This window comes from Polypterus senegalus, chromosome 15 (genome assembly GCF_016835505.1).
Source record: "Polypterus senegalus isolate Bchr_013 chromosome 15, ASM1683550v1, whole genome shotgun sequence".
NCBI lineage: Eukaryota > Metazoa > Chordata > Cladistia > Polypteriformes > Polypteridae > Polypterus > Polypterus senegalus.
In genome coordinates this window covers 49,755,415-49,768,788 of record NC_053168.1, presented here as the reverse complement: position 1 = coordinate 49,768,788, position 13,374 = coordinate 49,755,415, and the positions used below count along the sequence as shown (strand labels likewise).

Here is a 13,374-nt window from a genome sequence, read left to right as displayed (position 1 = left end):
TGGAGAAGGCTGCATGCGGGAAATTTTTCATGTATTCCGAAACTTCTGGGGGTCGAGGAGCGTGACAAACATCAGGTTTTCGTGGTCTTGAAATCTGGTCTGTGTCTGGCAAATAATATTGTCTAGAATCTTGCCATGGAGTTGGCCATAGTGCGCACGAGGATCTTGCGCTCGGGTGAATATGTGAATGGAATTCTGTCCTGTAACACCCTTTAGGATTGTTTCATGCTTGCACTTTAAGCTTTTTCAGTCCCCATCATTAGGTTTGAAAATGAATGAATTAAATACAGTATATGTAAAATTATTTTCACAGTTTTAGAAACTTAAAGGATGGACAATACAATCTGATTATGTTTATTAACACATCCCTTATTTAAAATATCAGTCATTTAAAGTACTTCTTAAAACTAACTTATTTATCTGCACTTCACATGTAAGGATAGATCTTTCTACCTTTATAATTAATAAAATATATGAAGGACTTTGCTAAATCTGATGTATTTAAACTGTAAACAAGTAATTTTCTATTAAATATCTGCACAAGTTCCAGTTAGGTGGAAGGGATAGCAATACAAAACTTGAGAGACAAAAATAAATAATAAAACCTAAAGAGGCACTTAGACGTGATAATTATTTTAATTATTTCACCGGCAAATGATTAATAAAGTTATGCTATATTGTTCTGTTGACACATTCACATTTATTACTACAATTTGAATGCTTGTAAACACATTAAATTCACACCTGTATGAACTTAATGATCATCCCATTCCAAAACATAGGCATTAATATGCAGTACTTTACCACCTCAACCCATACCCTTCATATACACACACACACACACACACACACACACACACACACACACACACACACACACACCTCTGTGGCTGTAACAGCCTCCACAAGGCATTCCAAAAGATTTGGAGTATGTCTGCTGTTAGATAAGAAGACCTGACTTGCAATTGGCATTCCATTTCATCTTAAAGGTTTTCAGTAAAGGTTGAGGTCAGGGCTCTGTGCAGGCTACTCAAGTTCTTCCTCAGATTCATCAAACCATGTCTTTATGGACGTGTCTTTGTACACTGGGGCACAGTCATATTGGAATAGAAAAGGGCATTCGTCAAACTGTTGGTACAAAGTTGGATGTTCAAAATTGCTTAAAATGACTTTGAATGCTGTATTAATAAAGGTATCCTTCACTAGAACTAACAGGCCTAGAGCAAGCCCTGAACCACAGACCATTATCCCTCCTCCACAAAACATTACAGTAGGCAATATGCAGGCAGAAAATAGTGTTTTCCTGGCATCTACCAAATGCAGATTTGTGCATCAGAGTACCAGTAAAACATGAGTCACCACTCCAAAGAACACATTTCCACTGCTCCAGAGTCCATTGGTGACATACTTTATACCACTCTATCTAAAGTGGGGCATTGCAATTTGTGATCTTAGGCTTGTGTGCAGCTGTTTGGACATGGAAATCCATTTTAGGAAGTTGCCAATGCACAGTTCTTATGTTAATATTACAAAAGTGGACAGGCAATTTTTATACACTTAAGCGCTAAGTGGCACCATTCACTGAATCTGTGTGATCTGCTACCTCGTGGTTGAGCTACTGTTGCTCTTAAGACGCTTTCACTTCACAATAACAGCACTTACAGTTGACCGGGGAAGATCTAGAGAAGCAGAAACTTCCCATACTGACTTGTGACAAAGGTGGCATCCTATGACAGTGCCACACTTAAAGTTGCTTCACTCTTCAGTATAATCCATTATAAATGCCAAAGTTTGTTATTACAGATTGCATGACTATGTGCTTGATTTTATGCAGCTGTTAACAATGGTTGAGGCTGAAACATCTAAATTCAAAAATTTGGAGGTGCTTCCAACATACTTTTGGCTGTAGTGCCTGAGTCATTGCAAACCATAATCTTTTGTAAGCTTGTTAAATTTACTGGTAAGACAGTGTAGTTTCTGGACAGAAGTTTTACATATAACAGAACTCTTTTCAGCAATGTTCTGTTAGGTAGCAGACCCTGTCTTTAATAGCTAATAGCAGGGTGAAAATTTAAATGAATTTGTAAAAGTTTATTGAAATGAAAATTGTATCTTCTGTATTAAGATTTCAGATGTATAAAGAATGTATCAAAAGCATAGCCGATTTCAGCCTTTCTTGGCCAAGCTCCTGCACAACAGATTTTAACTTTGATAACAAATCGTTGAGAACAAAATCTTTTTGAAAAAAAAAAAAAAAAAGATAAATCTTTAGCCATGACAAAAGCTATGATAAGGACTAGCAAAATACCGCTTCACATCTTGAGCACACAGAGAATGAGACATGCTTTTTTGTTATGGCCAAAGCCATTTGTTGTGATTTATCATATCTGTTGTATCCCTTTAAAGATCTTTTAGAAAAAATTAAAAAGTTGAAATGCTTTTTTGGGGGAAAACCCAAGTCTCTTATCTGTAATTAAAATCCTCCTACATGTGAAACCTAACTATTGTTCTGTGTGGAAAAGTAAGCAAGCACACAAATTCAGTATATGCTAATGTCACATGTACTATAGAATGTTTCCTGAAGTTACTGATCAGTCTCTCTCATATGTTACAGAGATATTTTGACCCACTCTTCCATAAAGAAGTATTTTAATCTTGTGAGATTTTGGATGTTTAGAGCATGAGTTGCTCCAATTAGGTCCATCCACAAAATATCAATGGGATTTGTAAATGGTGTTTGACTAAGTTATTTCTAGACTTGAATTGATGATTTATTATTTGAGTCATTGTCTTGTTGCACACAGCTGTTTTTCAATTCACAGAGTGATGGCCTGAAATTCTACTGAACAGAAAGAAAAATATTTATGGGTAATACAATGATTGCAAGTTGCTGAAGTTGTGATGCAGGAAAGCATCCCCAAATCATGATGAAACTGAAATGCAGTGCTAGATTTTCTTAATCCTAACAGTGAACGTGTCAGCAAGAAAGAGTCAATTTGACTCTTCTATTCAAATAATAATTTTCCAGAACACCTTCACAGCATCTAGGTTCATTTTAACAAATCTGAGGCAAGTACTCATATTCTTGAGCAATGGTTTTCTTCTTATTTTTGCCATGCATAATGAAGGAGGCCTTGCTGTGGTCTACTGCCCTGTCAAGGGCTGTTCTAGGACCCAGATTTGGCTACACACTCAGGCAAAAATGAATGGGATTAAGTATATGTGTGATTGTTAGGCTAATAATTGTAAAGAATAATGTAGATTACTGTAAAATATCACTGACAAGGAAAATGAATATAACTCAAACAGTGTAAAAATAAAGAGATTGCACAAATGTGGAATACATGTAATTTAAATGATAGGTTTACCTTATTTTTTTAAATGACTAATACTATAACACATTTAGGTGTAAACATCAGCAAGACATGGAAATTTTGTTAATTTGTGACATTTTTGTAGTTTATAATCTGGTTACCTTACTATTGAAAAATAGCTTATTGGTCAGCCTGTGAAAGATACAGAGAATGGGGCCAGGTGATTACGGGAACATAGAGAGTTAGCAGAACAGAAGGACTGTGGAAAAATGGCTGGTCCTGTAATTAGGGATATTTCTCTAGCTCCACTGAATAGGAAAGCAGAACAGAACATGAAGATGCAAAGGCCATTAAGAAGGATGCTATCATCAGTATATCAGCAGAAATGTTCACAAATGGTGATAACATCTACACACCAGTTAAGTAGCTTGCAACTGTGGAATGAGTTTCTTTCTCTGATTTTAAAGTTGATGGTGGAAGAGAAATGGAAAGAGAATGCAAACAAAAATAATCTCATTTCAATTGGCACTTGGTTCAGACTTAAAGTTGTGCTTGATAGTTTGTGAACCCTTTAGAATTTTCTATATTTCTGCATAAATATGACCTAAAACATCATCAGATTTTCACTCAAGTCCTAAAAGTAGATAAAGAGAAACCAGTTAAACAAATGAGACAAAAATATTATACTTGGTCATTTATTTATTAAGGAAAATGATCAAATATTACATATTTGTTAGTGGCAAAAGTATGTGAACCTTTGCTTTCAGTACCTGGTGTGACTCCCCTTTGCAGCAATAACTGCAACTAAACGTTTCCGGTAACTTTTGATCATTCCTGCACACCAGCTTGGAGGAATTTTAGCCCATTCCTCCATACAGAACAGCTTCAACTCTGGGATTTTGGTGGGTTTCCTCACATTAACTGCTCGCTTCAGGTCATTCCACAACATTTCAATTGGATTAAGGTCAGGACTTTGACTTGGCCATTCCAGATAATTAACTTTATTCTTCTTTATCCATTATTTGGTAGAACGACTTGTGTGCTTAGGGTCATTGTCTTGCTGCATGACCCACCTTCTCTTGAGATTCAGTTCATGGACAGATGTTCTGACATTTTCTTTTAGAATTCTCTGATATAATTCAGAATTCATTGTTCCATCAATGAAGGCAAGCCGTCCTGCAAAACAGGCCCAAACCATGATACTACCACCACCATGTTTCACAGATGGGACAAGGTTCTTATGCTGGAATGCAGTGTTTTCCTTTCTCCAAACATAACACTTTTCACTTAAACCAAAAGGTTCTATTTTGGTCTCATCCATCCATAAAACATTCTTCCAAGTGGACTTCTGGTTTGTCCACGTGATCTTTAGCAAACTGCAGACGAGCAGCAATGTTTTTTTTGGAGAGGAGTGGCTTTCTCCTTGCAACCCTGGTATGCACACCATTGTTGTTCAGTGTTCTCCTGATGGTGGACTTATAAACATGAACATTAGCCAATGTGAGAGAGGCCTTCAGTTGCTTAGAAGTTACCCTGGGGTCCTTTGTGACCTCGCCGACTATTACACGCCTTGCTCTGGGAGTGATCTTTGTTGGTCAACCACTCCTGGGGAGAGTAACAATGGTCTTGAATTTCCTCCATTTGTACACAATCTGTCTGACTGTGGATTGGTGGAGTCCAAACTCTTTAGAGATGGCTCTGTGACCCTTTCCAGCCTGATAAGCATCAACAACTCTTTTTCTGAGGTCCTCAGAAATCTCCTTTGTTCGTGCCATGATACACTTCCACAAACATGTGTTGTGAAGAGCAGACTTTGATAGATCCCTGTTCTTTAAATAACAAAGGGTGCCCACTCACACCTGATGGTCATCCCATTGATTGAAAACACCTGGTTCTAATTTCACCTGCTAATCCTAGAGGTTCACATACTTTTGCCACTCACAAATATGTAATATTCAATAATTTTCCTCAATAAATAAAGGACCAAGTATAATATTTTTGTCTCATTTGTTTAGCTGGTTTCTCTTTATCTACTTTTAGGACTTGAGTGAAAATCTGATGATGTTCTAGGTCATATTTATGCAGAAATATATAGAAAATTCTAAAGGGTTCACAAACTTTCAAGCACAACTGTAATATACACAAATAATGCATCACTCCACAAGTGATTAAAATTATATTTGGAAATGAAATATATTTAAAAGTAATGTTAATGATACACTTGTTTAAATGTTTAACTTACCTTTCAGTACAAACTGTATCTGATCAACCCAGTCTTCTGCATCTTTTTGGGATGCTGCAGTAAACTAGAATAAAAAGTAAATCTTTAAACAAAAGTAAATAATAAGTAGCAAACTGCAAAAGTGATGCTGCATGTGGGTAGTATAATAACTGTTAAATATTCCTTCAGTGTATTATGGTGTTTTCCTTGCACGAATGCTTCCTATAATGCACAGTTAATTTTGACAAATTTATGTAATTGAAGCCATGGATGATGGATTTGAATCTCTGATCAGCAGCTGGCAGCTGTGCACAGATGAAGCTGCTTCTCTTCATCAATGTCACATGCAGAAGATGAACAAAATTTGCCCTTGACAATTAAGAGACATCTACGAATTTCTTTAGACTGCTGTGTACAATTTTCTTAAAAATGTTCCTGTCAGGTTTAAACACTCCATCTGACAACTTAATTAACTGGCTTTCAACTGCAATCCAGGGCATTTATAATGCATTAAGCTTACATTCTGCATTGATATCTCATTAATATAACCTAGAAATGTAGGCCAGAAATATGTTTACTGTGGTCAAACTGACACTCGAAAATGTGTTTTTTATATCCAGTTAAGTTTACTTCTTCAACTTTTATAAAAATGGTTCTATATAACTATTAATGACCTTCAATACAAAAGATTGCACAGAAAATAAATTAATTGGAACAAAATGTACAATAAATTACTCACTCATCAATATATAAATTATCACTTACAGGTGTGGATAGTTCTAGTTCTTACATCTGTGCATTGTGCTAGCAAGTATTTTTATCTTTTAAATTGCGCCATAAAACAGAAAAAAATAAAAATCTGTAGCTACAAATTCCCACATTATGTAACACCAATAATGCAAGCTGAGTAATAGTTCAGATCTTTCAAAAATATTCTTCGCAATCTCAGTAAAAATGTTAAAATAAGGAAAGGATTCTATGCTTACCTTACCTCTAATGCTTATATTATCATATTTAAGTAACAATATTATCTTCAGTGCCATAAGGGAAAGAAAGAGTCAAACCTGATAGATGCGCTTGTCGGGAGCAGTGATTTCAAAACAGCAATCTTTCTTAGCATCTTTTCTCAGCATATTATTCATCCTGACAGTGTATCCATCTATAGCAAATTCACCTTTCTGCTGCTTGTCTGTTCAAGATAAAAACAGGGAAAAAAGTTGTCTGTGCATCTGCTAGGATGACACCTTTCAAGAGAGTCACATTACAGGCGCTGAATAAATTCTACTAGAACTTCAGTTCTTCTTTTAAATCTAGTTTGTATTTTTTAGCAGGCCACACTTTTTTGGAGACAATAGATGCCCAATGATAAAACCCATAAACATAGTACAACTACACTGAATTATAGACATTATTTAATTAAAAACTTATAATGCAGCACCATATATTTCTGACACAGAGCATAATTTTAAAAGTCAACTACATAAACTTCTCATACATTCACACACACACATGCACACGCACGCACAAAGATAAAAACTTTTAAAAAGGCTACACTTCTTATAAAGGCTGTAAAGTATCCCTGAAAAACACCACATTCGTTCTGACTGCAGATGAAAACACTATTTTATTAGGGACATATTTTAACAACAGTCAAAAATTCTACTCCAGTCTTGCATTTATTTCTGAAAAATTTCAAGCTTTAAAAACATACAAAGAGAGTTTTAATCTGTTAACAGACTATTCAGAAATAAATTATATATCAAATAAAATACAAAAAAAACATAATAATTAAAATGATAAACATTCATTACCTTTGTCACTTCCATAGTAATAGAAGATGTGGTTGCTTAAAGCACACCATCTTTTTTGCCATTCGGGTCCAAAGAAGCTATGATCTGCAAATTACAAACATTTTAAACAAATCTCTTCAAAAATCAATACTCATTTTTTTTGATGGAGTTTAAAAATGTAAAACATCTTTGTAATTATACTTATTAATGAAAAAAATATTTTAAATTTATTAAAAAGAAACTACACAACATTTTCTGTACTTTGCAAATAAAAGATATATGAAAAAATGGACACTGCAAAGATACTCTACAATTATGTTTATGTTTACAACTGATAAGAAAAAACAGGAACAGTGTAGTCATCTGGGAATATTACACAAAAATATCAGCTAATATCTTTAATTTAGAATTTCAAAGTCCCAATCATTTTTTTTTTTTTTTTATAAACATAAAACTTTCATATTAATTAGTTCAATAAATCATAATATAATTCTTACTGTCTAAAAAACCTAAACATAAACTAAACTTTTGTCTTTCTAAAACTCCAAGAATAAATATTATTCATTAGTTCCTCTTTTCAACTACAACAGAATGCCAGTAAAACACAACTTAAGAACTACGTCGTTTGGATGAGGCAGGAAAGCAAGAGTACCAAGTGAACACCCTATGCACTATGCAGACACACTTGCAAACTCCTCATAAACAGTGCTTGGCATGAGATTTGAACCCAGAACAAATAGATCTGTGAGGCAGCAGCAGTAATAACTTTGTCACTTCACCGCTCACCAAAAAAAGTATTTAAATTATAATAAAGTTAGATTATAAGCTTTACCAACAGGGGTCAACAAAAAGTACACTATATAGAATTTCTTGCTTAATGTGAAGAACCTTTACAGGTAAACACTGGACACAAATTGGTATCAACTGTTTATTAGTATTTTATACATAAGCAGCAGTAGGCCTGGAAATGACTGATGTTTTGCAGATTTTATAAGGCAATTAAAGCAAGTCTTTCATTTACTCAAACACTCATACTTTCAATGGAGTATCTTTACAAATGTGGGGCATTGTGAGAAGGGCTTGATATCTGTACATTTCTTTACCATTATAATAAAGAAAGCTGTAGCATGTACTTTAAAGACATCTTAGTATCCTGAGGGCAGAGTGGTGGCTCTGAGGCTAGGGATCTGTGCCAGCAATCGGAAGGTTGCTGGTTCAAATCCCATAAACACCAGAAATGACTCTAATCTGTTGGTCCTTTAGCCTGCAATTGGTTATGACGTTAATCTGCATCAAGCCCTGCAAGCAGGCCCTCCAACTTGCAGGGGAAACCTGGGGGTTGGTGGCAGGACTGGCACTCCTTCCACCGTAAAAAAACTCAACATGTTCAGTGTGGTGCTGAGGTGTCATGTCTAATGTTGGCATGCATGGTGGTGTGTATGCCCACTGTGTCTTGTCTGTGTAACCTATGTAGGTGATGGAAACAGTTGTATAAGCAAGAAAGGTTTGGATTGAAAATTAGCAGTTAAAAGCAAAAGATAAAAACTCATAACTTAGATTTAAATTCAATATAATTGGGCACTAAAGTCCAGTAAAATTATGTAGCTCTTTCAGCTTGTCATTTGAAAATAGAAAAGCTGTCTATCAACTACCACAACTATAATCAAATTCAGGATAGCAAACACCTCATCTTTATTATGAGAAAAACAGATTGAAATAATTATGCATGGTATGAGCACAACAGTGAACATGCAAGCTCCAGCGAGATAACAGACAGACACAAGAACTACACCCAAGGTGCTAGATCTATGATTCAGCAAACATTTTCCACTGTAGTGCAAGGACTCTTTTGGAAAAAAATGCTTCACTTGCAATACAGTTTCCTTTGGCAAATTAATGTATAAAATTTGAAAAAAATAACATTAACCTAAATAACACTAAACTTCTCATTTAAGTGTGTGTTATTAACTTATTAACTTTTATATTAAACAGAGCTTAATGCATATTTAAAAAAAATGAAATTACAAATATTTTTCCAACCCAAAAAATATGTATTACTATATACTATGTTCTTCTAAGTTATATTAGCAAATGATGTAAACAAAGTACAGAGTAAATCATACAGAGCTTCACTTAAGATAACAAAACAGATTTAAGTTAAAAAAAATTGCCATTCAGATCCAAAGAAGCTATGATCTGTAAATTGCACACATTTAAAATAAATGTTTTAAATAATCAAAAGTTCATTTTGTTTTAAATTATAAATTTAAAGCATATATAACATATATATTGGATATAAAATAAATGTGAAATTTTGACATAAATAAACATCCTTTACCTTTTCTGCGTTTTTCTAAGTACCCTGCTTTTAAAACTGATAGCAAATCTGTGGCTGCAACTGGAGGATATTGATGACCTGTAACAACAATAGCATAAGAAAGGTTTACATTTTCTATGGAAGCCTATGGTGAAAAAAAAATCTTTGTGTTTAAATGAAAGGACACTAGCATCTAATTTGCAGCAAAAATGAAAACATTGAAGAAAGCATTTAAAAAGTCACAGATATTCAACATAATCAATATGCATTATTTTCCACTACGTTTAATTGTAACAAAGCATTTAAAATAAAAGGTATAATATAACTTCTGGTTAACAGAAATAGCCCAAAAGTTGATAGAAATCTATATTTTGTACCTAATACTTGTATGCAAAATTTGGTTGACTTAAGTGAAGTGTACTCAGGTTATAGTGTTTACATACACACACACAAAGACAGACACACAGACATAATTCCAAAAATGGTATATTTGGACTTAGGGAGGACTAAAATGTCGAGATTCGTCAAAATCTCGACATTGAATCTTTGGACGATTACAATACCTTCCATATACTTCATATACGATAAAGTAAAAAGCAGATCATTAGACCACCACCTCAACCCCTAAGAAAAAGTTCAAACACCAAAAGCAGATCATTAGACTACCACCCCAACCCCTAAGAAAAAGTTCAAACAGCAAAAGCAGATCACTAGACTACCACCCCAACCCCTAGGAAAAAGAACAAACAGCAAAACTTAAAATACTGTATACATAAAAAGGCAGCACCGAACTATAGAAGGTGGTGAAGTAACTTCAGAATGTTACTAGAACACCACTCTCTTCTATTCAGAACATGTCTATATTATATGCTGTCTTAGTAATGCAAGCAGTATTATTAAAAGTGTTGGCTTTCCCAGATCATCACTTTTCTTTCTGTAACAGCTTATTATCTATGTACAGATCAAAATGTTACTCAGCTGTTCATTGATATCACAATCACAACTGCATTAACATACAGTACCTGTTGCTGCTCTTTCAATCACTTGCATTTAATGGATAATTGGGTTAAGAAAATGGATGAATAGATGGATGTATTTAATGACTGGTGTTTAAATGATTTTCTGTTATTGGATTTATTCATTGCCTGACTTGTCACAACTACTGTTACTAGTTTGTGGTAAGCATGCAAGTAAGAATTTAATTTATAATAAATGTATGTTGAGTTCATAAAATTTTTATATACTGTAGGTAGCTGACATACCTGTGGCATTTTTTTCAAAGGGATGACACAAAAAAAAGCTGCAGATGAGCCAATTTTGTTTGCTTGCAAGGAACAGTGATGGTGAAGAATCAACACATTAATCTCACTTACTGTACATATTCCTGTATAGTTGATTGCTAAAATGGAAATCATCACTGCACTGTATTTTGTGAAACCTTCTTTGGTGGCAAAATCTAAGAATGAAAGTAAGTCACCACCAAAGACATAATGTTAAACGAAGAGTATATATACTTAAAAGATAAATTCCTTTAATCTAGCAGCAGTAGGTAATCCTGGTGACATAAACAAATAATCATAATCAAAAAATAGTGAAAGAATAAAAGCGATAGTAAGTGTACCCTTTTCAATTATTATTATTGTCTAGTTGTCTACAGAAGAGAGACATTAATTCACATCTGCACATCAACATTCAATAATGTCAATTAAGGGTGCTTGGTGAAGGCTTTCCAAGGTGAATCCATGCCCTAGTGCCACATTCCTACACACTGTTCTGCAGAATACAGTGAAGGTGGTCACCCTAGGATTGAAAGAATTCGATAGAGGAATACGAACAGGGATGTTGGCGAAGTGACATGCACAGCTGGTCTTCTTTTAATAGTCAAATCTCACAACAATGGTTTGCTTTTTGCTTTTTTACTTTCTTCAGTTTTGCAATATGTGTGTAATAGCAGGCAATGAAAGAGGACACAAGAAAGCAAGGCAGTGAGAGCAGGGTAGCTTTAAGGACCTGGCACTCTTAGGAGTGCAGACAGCTCAGACTTTCAGGCATAAGGACAACAGGGGCCAATAGAGAGGACTCTAACTTGGTTTTCTTATTTCAAAAGTAGGACTACCCTTGATCCCAAAACTAATTCTGAGGCTTGGCCCAAAAAAGTGAACCTGAGACAGGGTTTAAATTTTCCTCAAACTCATAGACTCACTGAGCTTTCAGTTAAGAGGCAAGATAGGGCAAGAGCTTGACATGTTACTGAAAGTGAGAGTTTTTAATTTTCACTGGCACTTCCGACAAGGAAACATGCAAAAAAGTAAATGGATCTAAATACTGTCTGAATCTGCAATAGGTGGAAACAGGGCTGACCCATGAGTTGAGGCTGCAATATGATTGTCTCAGGCAGCACTTTCTTGTAACTTTTTGTTTGTTTATTTTTTGTTTATTTTTCTTAAATACAAAAAAGTGAACCTTAACAATTGCAAAACTTGGATAAATGTGGCTATGGTTAAAATCACACCGGCTGTGTTTGACTCTCTGATGTAACAATGTACTCAAGTCTATCCTAAACCTTGAAAATGAATAAATATTAATAAATCAGACAAATGCAAACTAATTAGCCAATATGAATAACAGCTACATGATGACTTCTTTACCATGCGGGATGGTTACAAAGTGCCCAGAGATTCTTTGAATTGAATCATCTCTGCTTAATCTGTCTGCAAGACAGAGTGTATGCAAAAACTTTTTTTTAGAATGCCCAGAACAGGGTCAAATGTGAAAAGTATAATCATCAAGTCATTGATGGTGGTACACCACAGAGGATGGGGTTTGTATAGTTTTAACACAAGTGTTAATGTAAGACCAAGGTATTTAGAGAAGTGTGCAGGAAGAGCAACAGAGCCAAGTTTTCTTTCTCTTTCAGATTCATATTATACATTTGTATTGTTTTTAATGGGTCTTTTGTGCTTTAACTGTTTAAAAGCTCATTTTAATGGATATTATTTTTGTACAATATTCACAGAATGCACTGTATCACAGAGGCTATATATAAATTCATATTTATGTGAACAAAGTGCACTGTTTCATGCCGTTTAAGGATATGGTGTGAGATGGAGGGGGTGGAGTTGGGGTTGGGGATAATGTTAAATGGGTGGTAAAAATGCACCTTGCTTCTGTTGGCATTGTGTATAATATAATATAATGTGGGAATAAACCCAGCCTATTGACAGCAGTTACAGTATGTCACTAGACTGAATCAGTAATAAAACGGTGGGCTCAAAATTCCCTCAATTGTTTTCAATAAAAAAAAAACAAAAAAAAAAAACATACATCTTAACAGCAATTCCCTTTTAGTCACAGTGAGATACTCCCCTTCATGCAATAAACTTGTCCTAGTGCTTTGTCTACTCCTGGAAACATTTCTAGTGCTCATTTCTTGTTACAATGTCTAGAGCTTTTTTCCTGGATGTCTAACATAGTACCAAAACGTCTTCTTTCCGGGAACAAAAAGACAACATAGGGAGCAAGACCTGGCAAATACGAGAGGTGTGAAGCAACAACAAAATTATTTTTGGTCAAATACTCTTAGAATGAAAACGATGTGTTGTGCGCTGTGACAAAATGCAGCTTTGCGTGCACCACTTCTCCAAACTTTCTTTTTCGCCAGCAGATGCCATAGTAGTTCAGTGTAATGTTGCTTATTAACAGAACATTCTGTTCGTTGGGAAACTCTTTACT

General features: G+C 34.8%; 1 protein-coding gene across 1 annotated transcript in view; it reads right to left on the bottom strand.

Annotated features, from left to right (window-relative positions):
- skap2 (src kinase associated phosphoprotein 2) overlaps positions 1–13,374 on the bottom strand; it is a 138,605-nt gene that overhangs the window by 45,589 nt on the left and 79,642 nt on the right. Inside the window, exons 5-8 of the mRNA XM_039737017.1 lie at positions 9,664–9,741; positions 7,347–7,430; positions 6,600–6,724; positions 5,557–5,620 (exon numbers count right to left, since the gene is read on the bottom strand). Of these exons, the coding sequence (XP_039592951.1) occupies positions 5,557–5,620; positions 6,600–6,724; positions 7,347–7,430; positions 9,664–9,741 (351 nt within the window). The remainder of the gene's footprint in view (positions 1–5,556; positions 5,621–6,599; positions 6,725–7,346; positions 7,431–9,663; positions 9,742–13,374) is intronic.